Below are 24,751 nucleotides of genomic sequence, written 5' to 3' on the forward strand. Positions count from 1 at the left end.
TAGGGCAAGGAATGGGACATGGAGTGGGACAGGGAATGGGGAATAGAATGGGGCATGGAGTGGGGCATGGAGTGGGACAGGGAAATGGGGCATGGAATGGGGTATGGAATGGGACAAGGACTGGGGCAGGGAAGGAGGCATAGAATAGGGCATGGGATGGGGCAGGGAATGGGACAGGGAATGGGACAGGGAATGGGGCAGGGAATGGGGTATGGAGTGGGGCATGGATTAGGGCATGGAGTGGGGCATGGAATAGGGTATGGAATGGGAGGGCATGAAGTGGGACATTGAGTGGGGCATGGAATGGGGCATGAAGTGGAGTATGGGGCAGGGAGCAGGACATGGAGCAGGGCAGGGAGCAGGACACGGAGCAGAGTGCAGCCAAGGTACAGCCCTGTGCAATGCAGGGCATGGAGCAGGGCACAGCTGGGTGTGCCTTGTGCTTGGCAGGGCATGGAGCGGGGCACAGCACTGACCTGGGCACAGCACAGAATCACGGGATCATGGAATGGTTTGGGCTGGGAGGGACCTTAAATCCCATCTCATCCCACCCCCAGCCACAGGCAGGGACAGCTTCCACTAGCCCAGGTTGCTCCAAGCCCCGTCCAACCTGGCCTTGGACACTTCCTTGGACACTTGTGGATGAGGCAGCCACAGCTTCTCTGGGCAACCTGTGCCAGGGCCTCACCACCCTCATTGTAAAAAGCTTCTTCCTCACATCTAAATCAACCCTCTTTTAGTTTAAAACCACTATCCCTTTAAAAGACCTGCTAAAAAGTCCGCCCTCATCTTTATTATATCTTTATTATAAGTCCCCTTTAAGGCACATGAAGGGGTTCTAAGGTTGAACCTCATGATGTTCCCACGTCACATCCACTGCCCCTTGGCCCTGCCTGGCAGCAGGACAGCCCAAGGACCCCACTCCCAGTGTTCCATCACTTGTTACTGCAGGAGATAAACCAGAACAGCTTTTATTTGGCTTGGGCATGGGCTGAAATGCCCAACCCAGCATTGGTTGGGAAATATCACACATTCATTTGTCATTGTGCATAATTAAATCAATAGTACAATCAGCAAATGGCACTACTCTGGAGGCACAAAACTCTGCAGAAGCAATCAAAAATTCTTCATTCTCTTCTCCCCCATAAATGGAACAAAAGCAAGGAAAACAAGCTGGAGAGAAACGAGCAAAGGACACGCTCAGTGCAATAACCATCCCATTCCAGCAATCCACCTAATCTGGGCTGGCTCATTAATTACTGCTGGGGCTGATAGAGCTTTTCCTTTTGGCTTTCACCTCTCTTCAGAGCTGAAGAATCCAGAATTTTCCCAAGCAATGATTTTGCATTATTTAGGAGTTATTTCTGTATCAACAAGCCCGAACTTGAGCCATGCATCAAACTCAACTCCTTCCTTGGCTATAAGGATATCTGGACATTTTTTAATAATAACAGGGAATTTCTGTGATTAGATTTTGTTGTTTCCTCAGGGGGAGGTGGAACCAGTGTCTGTGAATCAACACAATCAGAAGATGAGAGGAACAGCACTACAAATGCATTTCCAGTTGTGTCTTCCCCAAAAAGCCGCTTACACACTGAGGAAACTGGGGAAAACCATCCTCCTCTGCTGCCCCAGGGGCAAAGGATGGTGGTGGCCATGCTGGTCACACCTTCTTCAGGTCCTCAGGGCCAAAGGAGAGTGGCAGCAGCTCCTCCAACCTCTTGACAATGTAGGTGCCATCTGCTTTGGTCAGGTAGACATCCCAGTCCGTGCCAAACTGGAGGAGAAGAGTGGGGAGAAGAGCCTGATGAGGGAGAAGAAGGAGAAGGGAGAAGAACCTGCACTTCTTCCCCAAATTACTCCTGTAATCCTTTGTTTCTAGGTTCAGGGGGAGCATCCCCCTCTATTGCATGGATTTTGGGTTGGCTTATCAGCATCACCCCCTTAGAGGATATTTTGGGCTCAGATCCTGTGTTTTTACCCCCCAGGGTGAGCCCCGGTGCCTCCAAACTTCCTGAATCCCACCCTCAAGCCAAGCCCCACAACCCATTAAATATTAACCACCCAAAACCGGGCTGTGGATGCTGGGGTGCCTGTGGGGAGGAGGGAAGTGAGAGAGGGATGGGATCTGCGAGAAGCTCAGCTTTTCCAGGAAAACCTCTGTTTTCAGGCTTGCCAGAGGTGGAGCAACGACTCCAGGGCCAAACTCTGCACCTGCAGGAACAAAACCCCCTGGGAAGGGGGAGCTAATGGATTCCCACCAAGCACCCACTCACATGGAATAGGGAGGAATATCCCTTTCCCAGCGGATAATGCAATTTGAGGAGCCTGGAGCCAGCCCTGGGGCTGGGGGTAGAGGACTGCACCCCCTTTTGGCACCTCTGGGTGTTTTAGGGGGAGATGCCTGGGGCCAAGGGATGATGTCTGGGGTCAAGTGATCTTCTCTGGGGTCAGGAGGTGGTGTCTGGGATCAGGGGGTGAGACACAAAGCCCCCACAAGAGCCGTCACCTCTCTCATCACTTGTCTGCAGGCGCCGCAGGGTGTGATGAAGTCCCCCATGTCACTGCCAAAGGAGAAGGGCACAGAGCTCAGTCCTGAGGCCAGAGGAGGGGGGAACACCTGCAGAAGACCTTCATGCACCAATAAATACGGAGCTACAGCAGATTTCCCCCCTAATTCCTCCAAACAAACCAAGCAAAAACTTTCTTTCCCCCCAAATGCTGGGGCTGCTGCTGCAGAATCTGCCCACAGGGTGCACTGGAGGTTTTCCTGCTATCCCCCCATCCCATCCTTCCCTGTTCCAGCTCTCAGAGCACCCTTACCTGGCGATGGCCATGGCCTTGAAGCTGGTGTGCCCCTCTGAGATGGCTTTTTGGATGGCAGCTCGCTCAGCACACATCCCCAGGCTGTAGCAGGCATTCTCCACGTTGCACCCTGTGGGGAAAACCCCCAGCACCAGCCACCCCAAACCCCACCGGGGAGGTTTTTTTTTAAATTTTTTTTGTCGTTGTTGTTGTTTTTAGGGGAATTTGCAAAGAAAACCCAGTTTCCCTGATTCCCTTATTTATTTCCTGTACTTCCCCATTCACCCTGATCTTTGGCTCGCTCCGGGCCGGCGGCTGCCAGGAGGCAGCGGGGGAAGGACACACAACACCAACACCCCGGGATGACCCCGCTACACCCCCGTGCACTCCCAAAAGGTCGCTGGGGGCTCCCAAAAAATCCCAGGGTGGGGTCTTAGGGCCACGACTTACCGGAGAAGATCTCCCCACCCGCCGTGAGCAGTGCAGCTCCCACCGGGAAGCGGCTGTAGGGGCAGTAGGCACAATTTTTGGCCTCCCGGCTGCGGCGCAGCAGGAGCTGGAGACGGTCCCCCTGGGGCTGGCCCGGGGGCACAGCGGGGGTTGAGCGCTGCCCGCTGCCCTCCATGCCTGCACCGGTCTGCCCTGCCCGCTGACGCCGCAGTTAAATATTTCCTTGCCTGGAAAACAGGCTGGCCAGGACTGCGGGATAACGCCCCGGCGCACAGCCGAACCCCAGGAAGCATCCCTAGGGACAGCCCTGGCCCCCAAAGCATCACGCTCAGGGAGTCCCACATCCCCTCCCTGCCTCCTGTCTCACTTTTTCCAGTTTATCCCGGGTTTTGTTTTCTACTTCCTCCTTCCCCTATCCCGGCAGAGCATTTTTCTGCTGCTGTCTCGTGGATTTTTTCCTTCCCAGTTCAAAACTGGTTCTGTGACTCCAGGGGAAAATGTCACTAAGTCTTTCGGGGGGGGGGGGGCAGGAACAACAGCTCCTGATCAGTGAGATCAAAAGAAATAAATTAATTTGATTGAAAGCATTAAAAATAATATCTATATGTATCACATTTTCACATTTTAGCTACAGGCAGCAGGGAAATCTGGCTGCAGACACAGGTGGTGAGAGCCCCTTTTGGGATGCCCTTATGCTGGAGCCCAAATTCAGGTCTGCTGGTGCTTCCATGGGAATCGCCCCTGGCAGGGTAAAAGGGCTCCTGGGTGATCAGCAAATTGCTTTTTAATTAAAGATTTCTCTATTTTCCCCTGGCCCGAGGAGCTTCCTGCCCCACTTTCTATCTGCAAGGACGGGTGTCACAGCCCCCAGGGATGTATCACTGGGATTTTTGTCCGGTTTGCTGGATTTTGGGAGGATTTTGACCTTACCTGCAGGTTATGCCAGCAAATCTTGGTCCTGGGTCACTGCTGAGAAGCAGCATCCAAATTGGCAGTGGCTTCTGTTGGTATAGGAACTCTGGGAGCTGAGAAGGGAGCATGGGGCAGTGAGACCACCACAGGCACCCCAAGAAACCAAAGCTGGGATCCGTATTGTCCAGAGAATAACCAGGAAACCTACTTTCCTCACACTCTGTGGGTGCTTGTTCACTCTGGAACATAATGATGACAGCCTGGTTCTTGCAAGGGCAGTCAGTCAAGGCAATAGGCAGTGAGAGGAGGGGTCTGACAGCCCTGAATCCTTTTCCTCAGCTTTCAAAGTGCAAATCCAGGTTGTTTTCCCCTATAAGGTGAGCCACAGATTCTCTTGTGCCCCCACTCCAATCTCCATTACCCCAAAAACAGGGAGAAAGAGGGAAAACCAGTCCCAGAGCAGCTGAGGGGAGACACTGTGGGAGCAGATCAGAGCAGGGGGACCCCTCACTAAATAATGTGGGATGTACAAATAAAAGAGCTTTTGGGAAGGGTTTAAACCTGCCCTGTCAATATGGACACCGAGCAATTAAAGAGTCCTTACCTCTGTCAGTGAGGGTGACAGCAGAAGTAATGAGGGATTAGTGCTAATTTGCACTAATTCCCTAATTGCCACCTCCCCAAAACCATCCTTGCACCAGGATCAAACCACACACCGCATGTTTGCAGCAGAAAAGCTGAAAAACAGACAAATTCATACATTTTTTATTATTTTGGCTGTGAAAACCTCCGAGGCTGTCGAGGCCGCAGCAGTGAGAGGAGCAGGGCTGGTGCTGTCTGCCTGCAAAGCAGCTATTTTAAGGTTGTGTTTGCTTCACTCAAACCGTAGAAAATCTGGGAAGCTGCTGGGAAATGGCTTCCTGCTCCCTGCAACACCCTGCTCTGGTTTACCTCCTCAAATGGGCTAAAAGTGGGGGTACACAGTGTAATTTTTCCTCCTTTCTCCTCGTTATTTTTCCATCTCAAAGCAGCTGGAGCATCCCCAAGCATGGGGGGTCTCCCTGCTGCATCTGTAAGAAGCCCCAGATAGCAAAAAAAACCCGTGGAAATCAGGGTTTGAGCCAAAGCAGCTGAATTCTGAGCAGCTTCAGATTCTGATGCAGGACTGAAATCTCACAGCACTCCCCAAAAATCTCCCTCGGGCTGCATTGTGGGGAAATAACACTTCATATTCCCTGGAGGGAAGTTGTCCTGGGGCCTTGGCCAGAGATAAAAGCAACAGGTTAAAAGCCAGCTCAGTCCAAAAGGAAGAGGAGCAGTAAGGAGGTCTGGCTGGCTTGGGAAAACCAGGCAAAAAGCGGAGGGGAGGTGGTTTGGAGGAAAAAAAATGCCAGCAGACCTGCAGGATCCTCAAATCCCAGCGACAGATCTGGGGGGAAAAAATCCATTTTATCATGCCAGGGTCAGAAACCATCATCTGACCCTCCCTAAAATCGTCCTCCCCGGGATTAGAAATCGGGGAATTTTGGCATTTAAGGAGCATGGCTGCTGCATGAAGAGAAGGTGCTATTTTACCCCCACCTCTGTATCCCTGCCGGAGCAGGGAGCGAGCGCGCATCCAAGGAGCCGGTGGGGGACGTTCATCGGCGGCTCCCCGCGTGCTCGGGGAGGTGGAGCAGCCCACGGAGAGCCGCTCCCGCAGCAGCATCAGGCGCAGGCGGCAGCCGGAGCGCGGCGGCTCCTCGGTCCGAGCATCCCCGCATCCTCCCTGGACCGCGCGGCATCGGGGACACGGCAGCTGCATCCCGGGGTAGGGGCTTCACCCTCCGGGCGGGGTGTGTGTGTGTGTGGGGACACCCCCACATCCAGATTTTGCGGGTTGGGGTGGCGGGGGAGGGGGGCTGTTTCTGATCCGGGATTAGCGGAGCCGTGAGAGGCCGGAGAGGAGATGCTGCCGTGGCGCCGGAGCAAGTTCGTGCTGGTGGAAAATGAACGTAAGTGCAAAGGCAAGAGCCTGGGGCCGGGGCTGAGCTACGCGGCGCTGCTGGCCGGGTTCCTGCGCTCCTGCCCGGACCTTCTGCCCGAGTGTCCCTTGGAGCGGCTGGGCAGCGTCTTCCGCGGGAAGCGCCAGAAAGTGGAGCTCAACAAGGAGGACCCGACGTACACGGTGCGGTACCTGGGCAACGCCGTGACCCTGCACGCCAAGGGCGAGGGCTGCACCGAGGAGGCGGTGGGCAAGATCTGGGCAAAGAGCGAGGCGGGCGCCGGTGGGGCCAAGATGAAGCTGACGCTGGGGCCACAAGGCATCCGGATGACGCCGAGCGAGAAGGGGGCGCGGCGGCCGGGCCACGCGTACCTGCTGCACCGCATCACCTACTGCGCCGCCGACCGCCGGCACCCCAAGGTGTTCGCCTGGGTGTACCGGCACCAGGTGAAGAACAAGGCCGTGGTGCTGCGCTGCCACGCCGTGCTGGTCTCCAAGGCCGACAAGGCGCGCGCCATGGCCCTGCTGCTCTACCAGACCTCGGCCTCGGCCTTCAACGAGTTCAAGCGGCTCAAGAGGCAGAGCGATTTCCGCCACGTCCAGCAGCAGCTCCTGGGCGACGCCATCGTGCCCTTGGTGCCCCTGCGGCGGCTGCTCAACACCAAGTGTCCCTACCGCCCGCCCGCCGAGAGGGCCCGCTGTGCCCCGCGCCTCAGCTCCATCCTGGAGGAGGACGAGGACGAGGCCTTCGGCCCCGGGGCGCCTCTGGGGGACCCCGGCAGAGCTGCCGTGCTGCGGCTGGCCAGCGACATGAGGGGGTGCAGCCTGCGCGGCCCCCGGCACCCGCTGTGCTGAGACCCCCGGTTCAGGGGTCGGGGGCCATCCCCGCGCCCCCAAGCCGGTGTTGGGACGCTCCTCGGGGGGTGAATCCGGACAAGACGGCGGCTCCCTTACAAGGAAGACACGCTGTGGGGCGGGTGAGGGTTTGCACCCCTTCAGCCCTGCACATGAACCTGCTCTCGTGCCTCCTCCTCTGCAGTGGCCATAATAATAATAATTATAATAATAATAATAAAATTAATGTGTGTTTTCTGCGGTGTGATGGCGCCTGTGTCTTGCCCGAACGCTGGAGAACAGCAGAGGAAGAGTTAAGCTCGGCACCGAGGCGATTTTGGAGGGGTTTATATTGAATTTACCCCCCGAAAAGGAAGCCGAGGAGGGGCTTTCTGCACCCTCCCTGCAGAACCGAGGGCTGGGGAGAGCTGCTCTGCGTAGCCATGGCAACTCGATTTTTTAAATATAGAGCTGGGGGGGCGGCTGTGCCGCCTGCGTCAGGCAGCTGGGAGGGGGGTTTGGCCCCTTGGACCCCCTCTGGAGAACATGGCCTTGCCTGCGGCCCCCCCGTGCCCACCCCAAAATCAGCGCCAAGGCTCTGAAGACCAACGATTTACCGAAAATTACTAATTTATTTTTTTTTTCTTCCCCTTTTACTGCTTTCTCAGAATAAGCAATGGCAAGGAGATAGGTGGGGCAGGGAAGGGTCTTGTGTGCCCCCCTCCCCCCCAAAAAGGTTGGCAGGGATCTGCCACCCTTATGTGGCCCTGCATAAGATGGAGGAGAAGGACCTTGCTAAATAGGGCTGGGGGTGCATCCTGAGGCTGAGCCCTTGCTCTGGGGGGGTTCATGAGGTGCTAGTGCCCCACAGCCCAGTGATGGGGCATAACCCCCCCTCAAGGTGCTATAGGGCTGGAATTTGGGGGCATACCCCCCTCACAGCCCAGGGGGGACACCCTTTGGTCTGACCCGCCCCTAAGTTTTGTAGGGTGGTGGGATTTGGGCTGCCGCTCATCACCGAAGCACTGCGAGGGTGGTCCCCCCAGCACCCTGGGGGTGTCAGGATTTGGAGCCAGCTACCAAAATCCTAAGGGATGACTGGCATTTGGACTAATCCCCCCCTTAGGATTGTGGGGCTGGGGATTGATGTCCCCCCAAGACCCCCGAGGTGGGATGGGGAAGGACGGGGGGCGCTAGGAATGCTCCCCCCAGCACCATGGGGGTGTCAGGATTTGGGTCCAGCTATCAAGATCCTAAAAGATAGCTGCGATTTGAAATAATCCCTTTTTAGGATCTTGTGCGCTGGACCTTGATGCCTCCCCCAAAAACGCTGGGGTGGGGGGGTGGGGGGGTGGGACCCACCCCGACCCCACAAATCCCTAAGGCTGGGGTTTAGCCCCCTAAAGCCGCATGGGGTCAGGATCTGACCCGCCTCCCCCACATATACCCTGGGGGGGGGGTATTTTGTCCCCCCGTCCCCTCAACAAAGCTCTGGGAGGCCCCTGCGCCCCCCGCCCGGCCTTGGCGGACCGTGCGTCTCTATGGCAGCGCCGCCGCTGCTAGAGCGCCGCTCCTGACGTCATCACGGCGCGCCGGTGGTTGCCGTGGTAACGCGGGGCCCGGAGGCTATGGAGGGTAGCGGGCGGCCCTCGGCCGCACAGGCCGCGCTGTTGGCCGCCAGCACCGCCATCACCGCCCTGCTCTACTCCGTGTACCGGCAGAAGGCCCGCGTGGCCCGCGGGCTCGAGGTGGGTGCGAGGGGTGCGGCGAGGGAGCGCACGGGCCCGGCCCGTAGGCCGCGGCCTGGTCGCGCCGGCTGAGCCGCGGCCTCTGTTTGCTCCCCGCAGGGCGCCAGGAGGGTCCAGCTGGACGGAGATCTGCGGTCGGTGCTGCTGGAGGCTCCCGGGCGCTGCGTGCCCTATGCGGTTATAGAAGGTAGAGGCAGGGCCTGAAGCGGAGCCCCAAATAAGGGGCGGGGGCACAATGCTCCCCTCCCCCACCCCGCAGCTGCTTCTCACTTTGGGGATTTCATCCCTAGCCCCTCGTTCTGTGCCCATGAGTTCATCTTTCCCCTGACAAGCAGCCACTGACTCCTGTCAGGCAAAACATGGGCTCTCAGTCCTTCTACCCCATCTGACAATCGTGGAATGGTTTGGGTTGGAAGAGACCTTAAAGCTCATCCAGTTCTACCCCCTGCCATGGGCAAAGACACCTTCCACTAGCCCAGGTTGCTCCAACCTGGCCTTGGACACTTCCAGGGATGGGGCAGCCACAGCTTCTCTGGGCAGCCTGTGCCAGAGCTTCCCCACCCTCAGAGGGAAGGGTTCCTTCCCACTGTCCCATCTAACCCTGCCCTCTGGCAGTGGGAAGCCATTCCCTGTGTCTTGTCACTCCAGACCCTTCTCCAAAGTCCCTCTTTTTTTGTTTGTTTTAACAAGCCACTCACTTGCCCCTGGGGTTTCCCTTCCAGGTGTGGTGAGGTCGGTGAAGGAGACCCTGAGCAGCCAGTTTGTGGAGAACTGCAAGGGGGTGGTTCAGAGGCTGACGCTGCAGGAGCACAAGATGGTGTGGAACAGAACCACTCACCTCTGGTACGTGCCTGGTGCCCACAAGTGGTCTCCTCCCAGCCCACCTGAGGTGCCCTCTGGGGGTCTGACACCCTGAAATGGCCTCAGGTGTGGCCAGAGTGACCAGGTGCCTCAGAGCTGGACCCCACAGTGGCCCCCCAGTGACAGCTGCCAAAACAGGGCATGTTTGGCTCATTTTTAGGGCTTTCAGAGCTCTTAAGAGAAGAGCACATTGAGTAACCCAATGTGGGCAGAGCATTGATCAGCCCCATCTTGTTATGGAGGATGGTATTTCCCAAAAACCCCCACTTTCAGAGCAGAAATCAGTTGGATTTGGGTGAATCTGAACCCAGGGGACCTGAGGAGGTTCCCAGAGCTACCTGGCCCACCAGAGCTGCTGAAACAAGAGCTTTGGTGATGCTCTTGGACGAGCCACTTGATAACACCTATCAAACTGGGGCATGTGACAGGTGGTGCTTCTCCTCACAGGGCGGTTTGTGACAGCTGGGAATGCCACAGGGAGGGGATTAGGTGGGACACAACCCTCCCCCAGTGATGGTGGGAGGGCCTTGCACACACCTGGACAGTGCTACGAGGGGGAAGGTGCCCCATCAAATAAACTCTGCTTAAGGCGGAGTCAGCCCACAGCTGTCAGTCCCCAAAACCCGACTGGGTTTTGGGGACTGACAGCTGCGGGCTGACTCCGCCTTAAGCAGAGTTGCTCCCTTGGGGTGAGGGGAAGCAGGTTCACTTTCCCCCCTTCTCCCTAAGGAATGACTACGAGAAGATCATCCACCAGAGAACCAACACCACCCCCTTCGAGCTGGTGCCCGCCGAGGACGGCGCCGGCGTCACCGTGCGGGTGGTGAAGCCTCTGGAGGCAGCTGAGCTCAGCCTGGAGACGGTGTACGAGAAATTCCACCCCTCTGTCCAGTCCTTCACCGACGTCATCGGCCACTACATCAGCGGGGAGCGCCCCAAGGGCATCCAGGAGACGGAGCAGATGCTGAAGGTGGGCACGGCGCTGACCGGGGTGGGAGAGCTGGTGCTGGACAACGCCACCATCAAGCTGCAGCCCCCAAAGCAGGGCATGCCCTACTACCTGAGTGCCGTGGATTTCGACTCCCTGCTGCAGAAACAGGAGTCCAGCGCCCGCTTCTGGAAAATCCTGACCGTGGTTTTCGGTGCCGCCACCTGCGCCGTCCTCTTCTTCCTCCTGCGGAAGCAGTACCGGCACCACCGGGAGAGGCAGCACCTCAAGCAGATGCAGGAGGAATTCCGGCAGGCCCAGGAGCGCCTGATGAACGCCGAGGGCGGGGACACCCTCAAAAACGCCTGCGTGGTCTGCCTGAGCAGCACCAAATCCTGCGTCTTCCTGGAGTGCGGCCACGTCTGCTCCTGCCACGAGTGCTACCAGGCGCTCCCCGAGCCCAAAAAGTGCCCCATCTGCAGGCAGGGCATCAGCAGGGTGGTTCCCTTGTACAACAGTTAATTTGTTTGTGGTTCTTGGGAGGGGGGTGGGGAAAGTTTCTTGGCACTTAAAGCTGTCTCTTGCAAAGGGGTTCTTGTCGCCTCGCTGCTTTGGGAGGTGGATTTTGGGGAAGGGGAGGGAGCTTGAGGGAGCGGGTGCTTTGACAGGCCTGGGTCTGAAGAGGTGATTGTGCAGCTGATCACGTGCATCATGTTGTGCTCTGGAGGCAAAGGGTGAGGTGCTCAGGGGGAGACGCAGCTTGAAGCTCTTCTCTTAAAGATTTGGACTCTCAGGGTTTGTGTCATGGTTGCTGAGCCTGTGGTCTCTTGCCTGGCTGATAAAAACATGGGGAAAACAAAAATAAGATGGTTTAAGGGTTCTCAGAGGCTGCAGAATCCCTGTAATGCTGCCACACAGCTCCGATGCAGCAGGGGGGGTCTGTTGGGGAACTCATATGGGGGGTGTGTGAACATGGGGAATTCTGTGATCCCCCCAAAAAAAGGGTTTGTGACACCAGGACATGAGGATGGGGAGGTGAGAACACCATGGCTGATGGCTGTGCTTGGCTTGAGCTGGGATGGAAAACAGAATGTAAAGCAATAAAATAGGATGAAAAGTGTGTTTGTGTCGGATCATTCCCCAGGGGTGTCGGGGTTGTGCTCCCTGGGGTGGACATGCCATGATGGAGGTTGGGTGAGGGGGTGGGAGCCTGTCCCCCCACACTGGACATGACAGTCACTGCTGTCTCCTTGTGACACAGGCAGTACCAAACCCCCAAACTAACACAGAAAAGGAAAATTCCCTTCCCTTACTCCCCTGTTTTGCCATAAATCCTGTATAGTCCCTGCACCCAAGAGGGTTAATGGACCCAAAGCAATTAACATTTGCTGAGGAGGGCAATTAGAGAAACACTCCTGGGGGTGGGGGAGCCTCCAGCAGGAACAGTCAAAAACCCCAGGACTGAAGCAGCCCCTGGGATTTGTGGGGAGATCCCCTCACTCCTTCCGATGCCTGAGGGCAGGCAGAGCTGTTCACATCCCCCCAGCACGGATAAAAAGAAACAGTTTCCCATCGAGTGGCAGGAAAAGCTGAATTTAACACAGAACCGGGTTGTTTCCTTGTTAAACATTAACCAGACCAGCCGGGCAGTGTCCGAAGGCCGTTCTGGCTCTGTGGCACAACCTGCCAGCTGGAGTTTGAGGAAAAGTGGGTCCCTGGTTGTCCCAGTGCCGGGAAGGGCCACAACCCACTGGCTGTAGATGGCAGTGGCTGCCCGCCACGGTGAGGCAGCCTGTGAAACACAGAACCCCAGAGGGAAAAGCCAGGATCCACTCAAAAATCCACACTCAAACCCAGAATACAGAACCCCTCTTGCTGGAAGAGGCGTCCCCCCCTCTCCAGGGGACCAACCACCCCAAAACCCCTCGAAGGGGGCAGCAGGGAGGTCACCCCCTCCTCACACCAGTGCAGGATGTGGCCTTGAGCCTCAACGTTTTGCCTGTGAAACAGAGCCATGAGGCAAAGCCTAAAAATACACTTTGGGGGGGCTGTGCTTCCCCGTTACCTTTCGCCTCCTGTTTCCAAGCTTTCCCTGTGATATCTCGGGCGTAGCCGCAACCTTATGTAAGGAGCTGACAGCTCGGGGGCGGGCGGGGGTGCACGGCAGAGGGGCTCCAGGAGCTCAGGGTTTCAGCAAACAAGGGGTTTGGAGATAGGAGAAGCACCCCAGTCCTGGCACCACCAGGCACTCCGTCCTTCCCATGCCTTGATCCTGCTTGGCCCCAGAACGAGCCAGGCTCCCAATTCCAGAGAAATCCTGCAACCTCGCTTTGAACAAACAGGTTTTTTGCCGCTGTTCCCACTTGTCCCCCCACCTTGGCTTTGCAGAGATGCCTAAACCCCCTCACACAGCCGTGGTCTTTCCCAAAATGGGAGCCCCAGCCTTCCCATCACTCACTTTGCAGCCTTCACCCAGCCTTCCCATCACTTCACCCACAGCGCTGTGGCAACACTGCATGGAAAACCCCTTGGAAAGCCCAAAGTGACCCAAAAGGCTCCCAGGAAAGGCTTGTGCAGGGACATATCCTTGGGACACACAGCCAAGTGCACTCAGACTCTCCCCGTGTTGCAGCCCCCCACAAAGTGCCAGAGGCCCTGAGATAGCTCGTTTCTGCTGGGCTCTGCAGGACACACGTGGGGCTGAGCCCAGAATCCCTGAGGACACGTGCTGGGATACCTGGGGATGTTGTGGGGCGGCCCTGGGTTACCCGGGATTTAAACCGGTTACCTCGGTTACCAAGGATGCCAGGGATGCTGTGGGACACCTCTGAGGTCCCCGGGCGTGTTGGGGGGGGCACCTCCGGGCTCCCCAAAAGTGCTGTGGGGCAGCCCAGGCTCCCCAGGTGGTTTTGTAGGGCAGCTCCGAGCTCCCCAAGGGTGTCTATTAAGCATCTCATAGGTCTCCCGGGACGCTGCGGGGCAGGCGGCGGGGCAGCCCCGGGGATCCCCCGGGGGGTGCGGGATCCATCCCGCCGGGGCGGTGCCGCCGCCGGTGCCGGGGGGGCCGAGCCGGTCCCGCCCCCGCCCCGCCCGGTCCCGCCTCCCGCTCCTCTATCGCCGCCGCCGCCGGAGCCGCCGCCGCAGCCGCGGAGCCGCGAAGCAGCGCCGGCCGGGCCGGGATGTGACGGGGCGGCCGCCCCGCGCCCGCTGCGCCGCTGCCCCGGGCCCGCGGGCCCCGCGCCCCGGGAGGCTGTCGGGGGGGGGCGGCGGCGGCGGGTCCCCCCCCGCCGCCCCCATGTCGGAGGGGCCGCCCTACGGCGAGGGGCAGCTGGCGGGGGACGCGGCCGTGGGGCAGCTGCCCTTCCCCGTTCGCCTCCGCGGCGGCGACGGGCTCCTGGCCGGCGGGCAGGGCAAGCGGCCGCCCAAGCTGGGGCAGATCGGCCGCAGCAAGAGAGGTGGGTGACCGAAGGGGAACGGGGGGGGGCACCGGGATGTGCCCGGGATGCGCCCGGGATGCGGGGCACGGCCCCCAGGGATGGGGTGGGACGCAGCGGGTACCCCCGCGGGGTGTTGAGCGGCGCGTCCCGAGGACATTTCCCTAGGGATGCAGGACACCGAGGGACAGGGAGTGATGCACTGGGCGCCCTGAGGGATGTCGGGCATCGTGTCCCAGGGACCTTCCCCAGGGATGCAGGGCAGCGGGGATCAGCCTCAGAGGGGGGGGGTATGATGCACTGGGCTCCCTGAGGGATGTCGGGCATCGTGTACCGGGCATCTTCCCTGGGGATGGGGCATCGGAAATCTTACCGGGATGCAGGAAACATCCCCTGGGGACAGGACATGGTGCACTGGATACCCTGTGGGATGTCAGGCATTGTGTCCTAGGGACCTTCCCCAGGGATGCAGGGCAGCAGGGACCAGCCCCAGGGATGGGGTATGATGCATTGGGCTCCCAGAGGGATGCTGGGCATCATATCCCCAAGATCTTCCCCAGGGATGGAGCATTAAGCACCTTTCTAGGGGGCAGGGCAGCAGGAAGCATCCACTGGGACAGGGCATGAAGCACCAGGCTCCCTGCAGGTTCAGGCATCACGTCCCAAGGACTGTCACCAGGGTGTTGGGTAGTGGCAACCTTCCTTGGGGACAGGACATTGTGCCCTGGGCACTTCACCAGGGGGTAGGGTAGCAGGGACCTTCCCCAGGGACAGGGCACCATTCCCTGGGGACCATTCCTAGGCCACAGAGGTGAGGGGGACCTTTCCTGGGGACAAGGCACCGTACTCCAAGCCCTTTGTCAGGGCTTCCTCAGGGACAGGGCACCAGGTCCCGTGCCAGGTACCCTCCCTGAGGCCAGGACATGGTGCACGGGGTGCCCCGCGGGGTGTCAGGCACCGCGTGGCTTTGCCACCAGCGCCATCAGGGATGTGGGACCCCCCAGAAACCCACCCCATGGTGACCTTGGGCGAGGGGACCACGGCGGCAGAACCTTCCTCACGCTCCTCTTTCTGCTTTCTAGTGGTGATTGAAGACGATAGAATTGACGATGTGCTGCAAAACCTCTCCGAAAAGGCCCCTCCCGGTGTTTAAAGCCTCCCTGGGGACGCTGGGCTGAAGCCCGGGGCGGGGAGGAGGGGGGGGGGGTCGGTTTACAATGGCAAAAAATAACCCCCCCAGCACCGCAGCGACCACCCGAGCGAGCACCGGGAGCGCCGTCCTCGCCCTCCTGCAATCCCACAGCACCACCACGGCACGTCCCGCCCTCCGGAGGCGCCTGGAGGGGAGGGCAGCGAGCGAGGCAGACCCCAGAAATGAATCAAAAAATAACAAATTAAGAGAAAAAAAAATTATATATATATATATATATAAAATTGGGAAAATAACCACCTGCTCCAGACCCCCCCACCCCGAGGGATGAACGGAGGTGTCACACCACGGTCTGAGTTACTCGGGATTGCTTTTGTCGGGCTGATGAACCTCGTGCCGTGCAAAATTTGGGGGGGTAAGAGGAAAAAAATGGGGCGGCAAAAAAGGGGGGGGGAAGGGAGCAGCCCCCGGGGTCTCCCCCCCGGGCCAGGGCTGTTCCCAGCGGGCACCTTGTTTACATTATTTAATCTTGCAAAAATGAATCCGTGCACTTGGATGTACCACGCTATCCCCTTCCGTATGATTTCTTTTTTTCTTTTTTTTTTCTTTTTTTTTTTTTAATGTTGATGTCTTTGGATGTTGGGAAATTATATAAAATAGATATATATATATATATTTAATTTTAGCCATGTTTTAAGGTTCTCGATGGGGGGGAAAACCAAAACTTTTATAAAGGAAAGGCCCGGAGGAAGAATTGCTGGTTTTATTTTTTAAAGCTTGTACTTCTCGGTTGCTGTGAGCAAAGGGAAAGATTTTATATGTACAGGGGGGCGGGGGGGACGCTCGGCTTTTCTAACTACATGCAGTCTGTAGTGTGGGTGATCTTGGTTTCTTTCTTTTTTTTTTTCTTATATTGTGGCAGTTTCCTCTCTTTAATAGACTGTATTAAAAATATATATATATAAAAAAGTTATTTAATGTAATCACAAGAGTGCCAAACACTTGGAGATGCTGGAGGGCAGCAATTCCCTCCCCGAGACGAGCAGCACTCGGGGCTTTCTGCTCTTTCTAGGGCTCGGTCGATCTCTCGTGGGATTTTCTCTGACTTCTCTTTTCTAATCTTTCTTTTTAACTATTTTGCATGATGTGCATAAGAAAAAAAAAAAAAAGGGGGGGAAAAAAAAAGGCGCCTCTGGCGCCCAGGCTTGGTTCTTGTTTCTGTTTGCAATTGACTGACAGACCTCAAGGCAGGTTTTTCTTTCCTCCTTTTCTTAAATATTGTGTATGTTGCACTTTTATCCACTACACAGGGCTATTTCTGCGATGTCCAAATAAAAAAGAAAATGAAACAAAACGGAAAAAAAAAAAAAAAGAACTTTATAAGTGCGGATCTGCCGTGTTTTCCCGCGTGCTGCCGGGGCCCAGTGAGTGTCCCTCCCTGTCCTCCCAAATAACCCCAAAATAACTAAGGAAAACCTTGCCACTCTCCGGCACACACCCCTGCTCATGCTGAATAATTAATTTTAACTAATATTTATTTATGGGATTTTTTGTTTTTGTTTTGTTTGACGGGAAAACGCTCCAGGGGCGCAAATTGAACGGAAAAATTCGATGCGAGGTTCCGAAAGCGGCTGTTGGGGATGGGGGGGAAAAAAGGTGCCTTTCCCCTTCACTGCTGGGAAAACCTGTGGAAAATGGGGGTTTTCATCCCAAGATCGCGTTGCTCCCTCTCAAAATCCAAATCCTGGTGTTAAAAAATGCTGTTACCCCTCCTGCCACACCACCGAGGGCAGCAGCCAAGCTTTGTGCCAGGGGAATAAAATACAATGACGGGTGGGAAACGGGTCTAGGGTGGGGATTTTACTGCAAAGAAAACCATCTATTGCAATAAAAGCAGGATGCTGCTGAACTGGGATTTGTACAGGATGACCGGGGGGCAGATGGATTAATCTGGGGTGGGACAGGGAGCTGGTACACAGAACTCCCCTCCCCACCACCTTTCCTATTTATTGCTCCATTTTTAACCCACACAGTCTCTCCCACAGCCAGGATGGGACGAGGAGCTTTGCTAACTTGCTCCCTTGAAAAAACCCCCAATTATTTTCATTTTTCCCCCAGCAGGTTCAGCTCTGAGGTCAGAGCCACATGGCTTGGACTCTGTGGGCACAGTTTTGGCCCCAGGATTTTCTATTCTGGGGGACCCAATGCACTCGCAAAGCACAAGATGGGTCTCTGAGAGGGATTTTTTTCCCCAAAACGAATGGGTTTTGCCCCAACCAGAATCTGGGGTGAGCCCAGGGCTTTGGTGAGAGCAGATGCAGCCTCAGAGGAGCAGAACGGCCCACATCTGCCAAAGAGGCAGCGCTGGGGAGCTCGTTAGACACATAACCATGGGCTGGATGCAGCACTTAATTAACAAAGTTTAACAAAAAGCCCCCTTTTTTTTGCGTGAAAATCTGATCTATGGGTCTGCCAGACCTGTTTTCCCACTTTCTCCCATGCACCAAAGAAACCTCCAAGCACCCAAACCGCCCTGAAACCCAAATGTACCCACAGGGGCTCCAGGGATGGGGTCCATGCACAGCCTGGGAGCCCCCCAAAAACACCTCAACACCCGGCAGAAGCCGGGAATGAACCAGAGAAGCCGGAGGGGGAAGGGAGGCTGAAAGGAGAGGAGATTCTGCTAAATTATAAACCGCCCTTTTTTATGCATCTTTCATGCACGGCACATCAATAATGGAGCAGGAGAGCCCGGCGTGCCGAGCTCGCTTACGGGAGGACGCGGGATGTGGAGGGGTGAGGACAGAGGGATGCGGGATGGATGGTGGGGAAAGATGTGCCCAAGAGCCCGGTCCGGGCACCCCGCAGCCGTGCGTGGCCGGGAGATGATATTCTGAAGGAGGATTTAAGGATTAAACTGGCCGCGGGGCAGGAGTTTATTGCATACATTATTTAACAGATGGCCCAACGCAGGCGGCCGGCTGCCTACGGTCTCCCCGGTGACCTTGGCTGGGAGATGCTGGGGCTGGGAAGGGAGCCTGGTGCCGTCACCGTGCTCAGGTTACAGGGATCAGAGGGGGAAAAAAAAAAAAAAAAAGCACAAAAACCCGGGAGTCAGCACCCAGCAGCTCCAGCGCCAAATCCCCATGGAAACTGCAAAAAGCCCCACCCAACCCTGGCCCATATGGGCTGCTTGTTTTGGCAGGGGTGGGGAAAAAAAAGGAGGAAAAAATAAAATATATGGAAAAAGCCATTTGCAGGTTTATTTGCCAGAGGGAACTTGACAAGCAAGGCGCCGAGGTCCCAGCGGCACCCAGAGCACTTGCAAAATCCCACTCCCGTGCCCAAACACAGGCTTTAATCCCATTTTTTCCCGGGGACTTTGGCGCTGGGGGAAGGTGCTGAAACAGTTGCTCTCCCAGCAAAGCCAACCCTGACCCCTCACACTCAGAACCAGGGGGTATTTTTATCCATCTCTAAAGCCGCTCGGTTTTCCACACGCTTTAAGGCATCAGCTCTTGGAAACCCCCTGGAATGACACCACTCCCAGGGGACTCGGAGCGTAGACACCCATTTTGGGGCTGGATCAGTGTCCCCAACACTGATTACCCACACCACCAGAGCAGCTGGCAAATCTCACAGAAAAATGCCCCAAAATCGAGGGCAGTGGGTTGCAGTCAGAGAGGGGGACAGGGAGTGGGTGAGTCCCCCAAAGCTCTTCCCAAAAGGACGCCGATGTAGCAACTGCCCAAAATAAATATTCTCTTTTTCTTCCCCTCCTCCATCAAAACTAGGGCATGTTAAACTAGGCCAGCACTCCTAAAGTAATTTATTTATCATGGGGGGGGAGCAAGGAGGGATGGCATGGGCTGCAGAGAGGGGATGCTCCACTCTGCCCCCAAATACTGTGGGTTTGGGGAATAAAATGGGTCAGTTTTTCCCTCTTTTCTCGCTGAAAGACCACAGTTACTCAGAAGGAGGCAGCTCTCTTTGGTGGAGAAGACACAAAAATGGTCATTCTAGTGGTATCAAACCCTTTTTGATCTATTAGCTTCACTGTTTTCACTGTGTGGGGTTTGTGGTTTATGTTGTGGCATTAAAAAGAAAATACGCTTTAGAAAAATAAAAAATGGGTAAAGACATGAAGGAAATTTTGCCCTGCTTAGAAACTCAATTTTTTATTCCTCCCCCCTGCTTTTTTGACACAGGAATGAGAAAAATCCAGTGGATGTCCAAAATCTCTCTGCCCATCCCTGCCTGGGAATGGGTCTGGACAAGAGGGGTTTGGCCAGCCCCCTCCTCCTGGGTGCTCCCCCATCAGCTCTGGCCTTGGGGCCTTTTGGGGGGGCTTAATTTCCCTCTACCTTTGGGTTTCCACTTGGGAGGAGGAGCTTCTGATGGTGTGGACCCAAAGTGCTGCTGGTTTGGGGTTTTTGGGGTCTGCGGATCCCCCATCCCTGGGCTCTTTGTCCCACAGCCACTAGAGGCCACTGAGGCTCTGTGATCCCGCCTGATTTATTCATGCAGGACAGTTGGACACACACCAGCACCCAAAAATCTAAAACCAGGGGAAAATTACATATATCAGGTACAGAGGCAGAAAAACTGGGGGAAAACAGGGCAGAGAAGGGCTGTTCACAAGCTCTGTTGGTGTCTCCAGGGACATCCCCACCCTGAGATCCCATGGGACAGGGAAAGTGCTTTTCTCTCTCCAAATCTGTTCAAGCTTTTCAGCTGCCCAGGACTGTGCTGAGCACTCCCAGGATTTTTGGGAGCCCTCCTCAATCTGAACACCTCCAGAGGAGCGGGAGATGCTGCCCCAGGTGCAGCAAACCCTCCTGGTCCGGGGCTTGGAAGAGCTGGGCTCACCAGGAATTTAATGGAGGGGTCAAGAAGACACTCCCGGGATGTGGCACTCCCCACCTTGGGAATATCCTGCGAGAAAATCCCTAAATCCCTCCTGCTGCTGCCTCGGGAAGCCTGGGAGCGGAACTGCCTGTCTCCCCAGGCTCCTGATTTTCATTTTGCCTGGAGTTAAAATTTTCTAGGATATTCTAAACAGCCGTTCCCACTAAAGAGGGAAACATCAGACATCTTCATTTATCCACCGCTCCAGGTGTCAAACTGTTGCATGACAATAACAAGTGGGAGACACCTCACCCAAAAAACGAGCGAAATTCCACTCGGAGCCAAACGCAGCAGCAGATGCTCAAATAAAAAACAATCCTGAGGCACCAGCAGGCTCTGCAGCCCTGCCAAAGCCTTCCCAGACAAATAGTCTGTGTTTGGGGAGGGGGATTATATCTTTTGGGAGGTTGGGATGCCTGTGCAGCCTCACATTTGGGTATTTTCAGACCCTCAGTGGGCAGGTGAGAACGGCCACTGCCTTCTTGGGGCTGCCCCAGTTCCCAGCCTCACTGGCTTTGGAAGAAGCTTCCCTGTCAGTGATTTTTCCAAGGCAATTCCTCCCCTGGGTTCCAGCGGGATGTGCCTGTGACAGCAATTGCCCTGTTAAATTCCCGTTAGCAAAGCAACGCCAGGAATATGAAGGAAGCCAGAGGAATTTGGGCTCCTCTCCGTGCTACAACATTACAATTATTAATATATATAACGTATATAATGTATTACAATATTATATAATATATAATATTACATAATATATAAAAATAATACATTATGTAATGTATAATATTATCTAATATATATCTAAAATAATATCTCTATATGAAAAAATTTGGCAGAGATATGTGTGACACCTGCATGAGACCCTTTACTTTGCAGATATCCCTTTTCCCATGGGAAAGAGGGAGCAGGGTGGGATATCCCCATGGGAAAAAGGGGAGCACAGGAACTGCTGGGAGCACCTCCTGGGGTCCCCGGAGCACGTCTTGAAGCATCAGCCCCTTCCTGGGGTGGGAGAATAAAAGAAAAGGAAGGAAAATAACCAAACCACAAAAATAACCCCCCAAACAGGGCCATGTGATCCCACACTCCGAAATACCCGGTGGTGAGTCACGGGTGCAGGGATGGGGCTGATCCAGCTCTGAGTCAGCCCGGGCAGCCGGTGCAGGCTGTTTGTGTCCCCCCCTCCCCAGCTCCCTGTTTCCCATTTTTGCTCCAAACCTGCACAAATATAAATAAATACTCTGTGACTCAGAGGCACGTGGTGGGGCTCAGCCCGCAGCAGCCCCTTCCAGCCACCCTAATTCCTGATGGTGCCACAGTGAAAGGGCTGGACACACCTGAACCCCACAAAAACCAGGCCTGGGAACCTTTGAAATATTTAAAATCTTTGGAGGGGGAAACACACACACACACATGGGAGGTTCTCGTTGATGCCACTGCAAGGAAGCACTTGGGATTTTCCAACTAGCACTAATTAATTAGTATTTTCTCAGCTTAGTATCATTTTAAACATGAAGCACCAATTCCCATTGGTCACAGGCAGGGGGAAGCCCATACAGAGCAGAGCCCCTGCCCAGGATGGGGTGAAGCCTCAGGGCACCCACACTGTGAGGGCTGGTGGGTGCTGGTAGAACTGGGATGAGGCTCAGCTCCCAGCTGGGTGCAATCCAGTCCCAGCCATTCCCAAGCCACAGCATCCTACAACATCCCCAGTGGGATGGAAAACACCAAGAGACAGGGCTGATTTGGAAGGAGGCAGCTTTCAGAAGCTGCCCTTGGGTTATTCCCACTGTATCTGAACAAATACATGTGGGAAACACCTCAGAGCTGGGTTTAATCCCCACAGTTTAACCTCCTGGTGGGGTTGATCCCCAGCCTCATCCCAGGTTAATGCACCATTCCTATGCTGCAGGATAAGGACAGGCAAAAGGCAGGATCAGGATGAGACCCGGCAGCATCCTCAGCATCCTCAACCAGTTTCCATAGCAACAGGTTCATCCCCAGATCGGCTGGTGGGTGCTGGGAAGCAGGGACGAGGAGGGGGGTCAGAGGGGCTCCAAGAGGAGCAAAAAAAAGGATTGAATAGGGAAAATCACTTTGCACCTCGGTGCCCCAGGAGCAAGGGGAGGCTGAGACCGAGCTCTCAGAGCTGTGACCCAAAGCAAATCCCCCAGGACAGCCCTGTCAGGGCATTTGGGAAGCTGCCCCCCATCCCATCGCCTCTGCCCAGCCCAGATCCTCATCAGCCCATTCCAGGTGTATCAGCATTCCCAGTTCAATTCCCAGCGCAGCCAGGAAGCCTGGAGCTCTGCTACAGCCTTCCCTCTCTCTGGCCGGGAGCAAACAGCCACAAGACCCCAAGGCACCCATCCTACAGCCCTGAACGCCAGGAAAACACACATCCAGGGAATGATCCGGAGGCAGCCGCCCACCCCCGCGGCCGTGCAGCCGGCTGCGGCACTGTTACACAAGGCTCCCGGCGCTTGCATAAGCAGCAGCAGCGAGCACAGCCCCAAGGAAAGAGGGAAAACGAGCGGGAATCACGGCCCTGAAGCCGCGCCGTGGGATGGGATCCGTAGCCAGAGCCCGTATCCCACAGGGGAATCCCGCAGGATCCACGGCAGGGATATTGTGCAGCCAGAGCCATTCCTAAAAGAGGTGATGCAGCCCCCCTGAAGCATGACTGACCCCATCCCTTCACCATCTTTGCTGGAGAGACCCAAAATAGCAGGAATTCAATCCATCACAGCTGGAGAAAAGCTGCCAGAATCCCCAGAGCCAGCGAGCAGCCTGCACACCAGCCCTATGGCATCCAGCACACTCGCCTGCCTCCACTTCCAGACCTGGAATTGGAGTTATCCCCAGGGAAGACCATCTTCTAAAGCCTTTTAACCAAGCAGGTGTTGGGGAAGCACCTTGCAGGGTTCAGGCAGGTTGGGAGCAGCATCACCCACTCCTGGGGAGCCTCTGCAGAGCAGGACTCCTGTGGGTGAGCACCAGCCTGCAGCTCCCAGTCCTCATCCCAGAGGAATAAGCACTGCTTTTAAACCAGCACCACATCAGCACCTAGAGGTGCATTTGGCCAAACCCCTGATAATTTTGCACAGGGCAGCTCACCCTGTTTATGCCCCAAAACACAATTGTTTCTACTCATCGTGGTGCTTTGGCACCAGCTCATCACAAGCTATCACAAGCACACAGCAAGAGAGGGTTGCATGGACCTGCAATCCCAACCAGAGCACCTCTCCCAAGGGATTTACACCCTCTCCAGGATTCCTTTACAGGATTTCCATGGCCTGTGCCCTACTGCCTTGGGGTTGATGCATGTTTTGACCCCAACACCTTCCCATCCCACAAACCCACACACTCCTGCTACCTGCACCCCTTATTTTCCTGCCTCGTGCACAGAAAGGGTTAACAGCAAAAAGCCAAGAAATCCCCTAATTTAACGACCAGGGAAGCTCACAGACATCTATCTTAGTGTTCTAAACATCTGTAATATCACATCCATGTGTTGAAGAGATTTAATGACTTTGACAATTGGAGGGGCCCCAAAAGTCTGTGCATGGAGCAGAAAAGCACTTGCAGGACTCATGTGCATCCCAGCCCAGCTCACACTTCCCATGGCAGAGGTGACTTTACAGGTGGCACAGAAGACAGAAAACCAGAAAAAGTCATTGCACAGGAGGGGTGATTCTCCTGATTTAAATGCAACCCCTAAAATCAATGTTGCAAAGCCATAGGCACACTCAGGCCCCAAAGCAAACACCAGTGACCCCTGGACAGTGAATCCAGCTCCCTGCAGACAAGGGGACAAATTTCTATCCTCCTTCCTTACATGGGGAATGGCACAACAGGGACAACAATAGTCCCAAAAAGCAGAGCACTGGGACAACCAGCTCACTGGCAGGGTTAGACACCAAAAGCATGCACCTATCCCTCCCCTGAGATCCCCTAAACCTTGGACTTGGACCTTATATTGCCTTCAGGATAAAAAAAAAATCACAAAAACTTAGTGCAGCTGTGCTGGGAGTGAGCACAGAGAGGGAAAACAACCCAAAAGAACCCAAACCTCAGGCCCTTGAAGAGCTCCCGGCTCCAAAATGAGGATGCGACCATCTGATTGCCCCTAAAAGGCATTATTAAGGTGCTGCCCAGTGAACTGCACGTGTGAGACCCCCAAAGCCTCCCCAGAGTGTCTGTTTTGCTGGGGTGCAGCAGAGCTGTGGGAGGTGGCGAGGGCGACGTGTGAAATCGCAGGGGGACCGGCAGCTATTTCTGCTCCGTGTCAGCACCCACTGACAGCACCCTGAGAACACAGCAAAGCTCCAGGCATCTTTTTTGCCATGTGAAATCCACCTGTGTATGTCTGTATTTCCACATTGTCCCCACAGGATTGAAAAGTGTGGTGGAGCTTTTTGGTTTTCGGGTGCTGAGCTGAGGAGTTTGGGGGTCAAAGTGAGCTTCTGGCGGGCGCTGCAATGCACCCAGGGGATTGGCTTTTAGGCTCCCAAGACTCCTCATTCCTCCTTATCTGATGGGCAGAAGCCTCTAGAAATCCCTTCTCCTTCCTTCTGCTCAGGGTCACTCTTTTTTTTTTTCCCCCCTTAATTTCTGGGACTTGGAGTGAGAGCCAGAAAAATGCAGCTGATTGTGTAACATTTTGCTCAAAAAGCTTCTTAAACAGTCACATATTTCTATTGGATTTCCCTTGCCCTTCGCTGCTGATTACTGAAGTAT

At 55.5% G+C, this 24,751-nt stretch overlaps 4 protein-coding genes across 5 annotated transcripts; 3 read left to right on the forward strand and 1 right to left on the reverse strand.

Moving 5' to 3' along the window:
* Positions 1 to 955: 955 nt before the first annotated feature.
* Positions 956 to 5,548, reverse strand: CDA (cytidine deaminase). 2 transcript variants are annotated; one of them, XM_027657910.1, is made up of 4 exons: positions 5,052 to 5,548; positions 2,824 to 2,935; positions 2,510 to 2,564; positions 956 to 1,777 (listed from the first exon to the last, which is right to left on the reverse strand). In XM_027657910.1, the coding sequence occupies exons 1-4, from the start codon at positions 5,215 to 5,217 to the stop codon at positions 1,664 to 1,666; spliced, it is 447 nt and encodes a 148-aa protein (XP_027513711.1). In that variant the 5' UTR covers positions 5,218 to 5,548; the 3' UTR covers positions 956 to 1,663. The 2 variants fall into 2 exon arrangements, with proteins under 2 accessions (XP_027513711.1, XP_027513710.1); XM_027657909.1 differs by lacking the exon at positions 5,052 to 5,548 and adding an exon at positions 3,256 to 3,473.
* Positions 5,549 to 5,855: 307 nt separating this feature from the next.
* FAM43B (family with sequence similarity 43 member B) lies at positions 5,856 to 7,244 on the forward strand. The gene has a single exon (XM_027657908.1). The coding sequence runs from the start codon at positions 6,116 to 6,118 to the stop codon at positions 7,004 to 7,006; it is 891 nt and encodes a 296-aa protein (XP_027513709.1). The 5' UTR covers positions 5,856 to 6,115; the 3' UTR covers positions 7,007 to 7,244.
* A 1,330-nt stretch (positions 7,245 to 8,574) lies between these two features.
* Positions 8,575 to 11,642, forward strand: MUL1 (mitochondrial E3 ubiquitin protein ligase 1). The gene is made up of 4 exons (XM_027657911.1): positions 8,575 to 8,733; positions 8,833 to 8,920; positions 9,456 to 9,576; positions 10,324 to 11,642. Exons 1-4 carry the CDS (start codon positions 8,614 to 8,616, stop codon positions 11,042 to 11,044), a joined length of 1,050 nt encoding a protein of 349 aa, XP_027513712.1. The 5' UTR covers positions 8,575 to 8,613; the 3' UTR covers positions 11,045 to 11,642.
* Positions 11,643 to 13,656: 2,014 nt separating this feature from the next.
* On the forward strand, positions 13,657 to 16,460 carry CAMK2N1 (calcium/calmodulin dependent protein kinase II inhibitor 1). The gene is made up of 2 exons (XM_027658233.1): positions 13,657 to 13,977; positions 15,039 to 16,460. The coding sequence occupies exons 1-2, from the start codon at positions 13,818 to 13,820 to the stop codon at positions 15,107 to 15,109; spliced, it is 231 nt and encodes a 76-aa protein (XP_027514034.1). The 5' UTR covers positions 13,657 to 13,817; the 3' UTR covers positions 15,110 to 16,460.
* Positions 16,461 to 24,751: the final 8,291 nt, after the last annotated feature.

Source organism: Corapipo altera, unplaced genomic scaffold, assembly GCF_003945725.1.
Source record: "Corapipo altera isolate COAL_440 unplaced genomic scaffold, ASM394572v1 301, whole genome shotgun sequence".
In the NCBI taxonomy this organism is placed as follows: Eukaryota; Metazoa; Chordata; class Aves; order Passeriformes; family Pipridae; genus Corapipo; species Corapipo altera.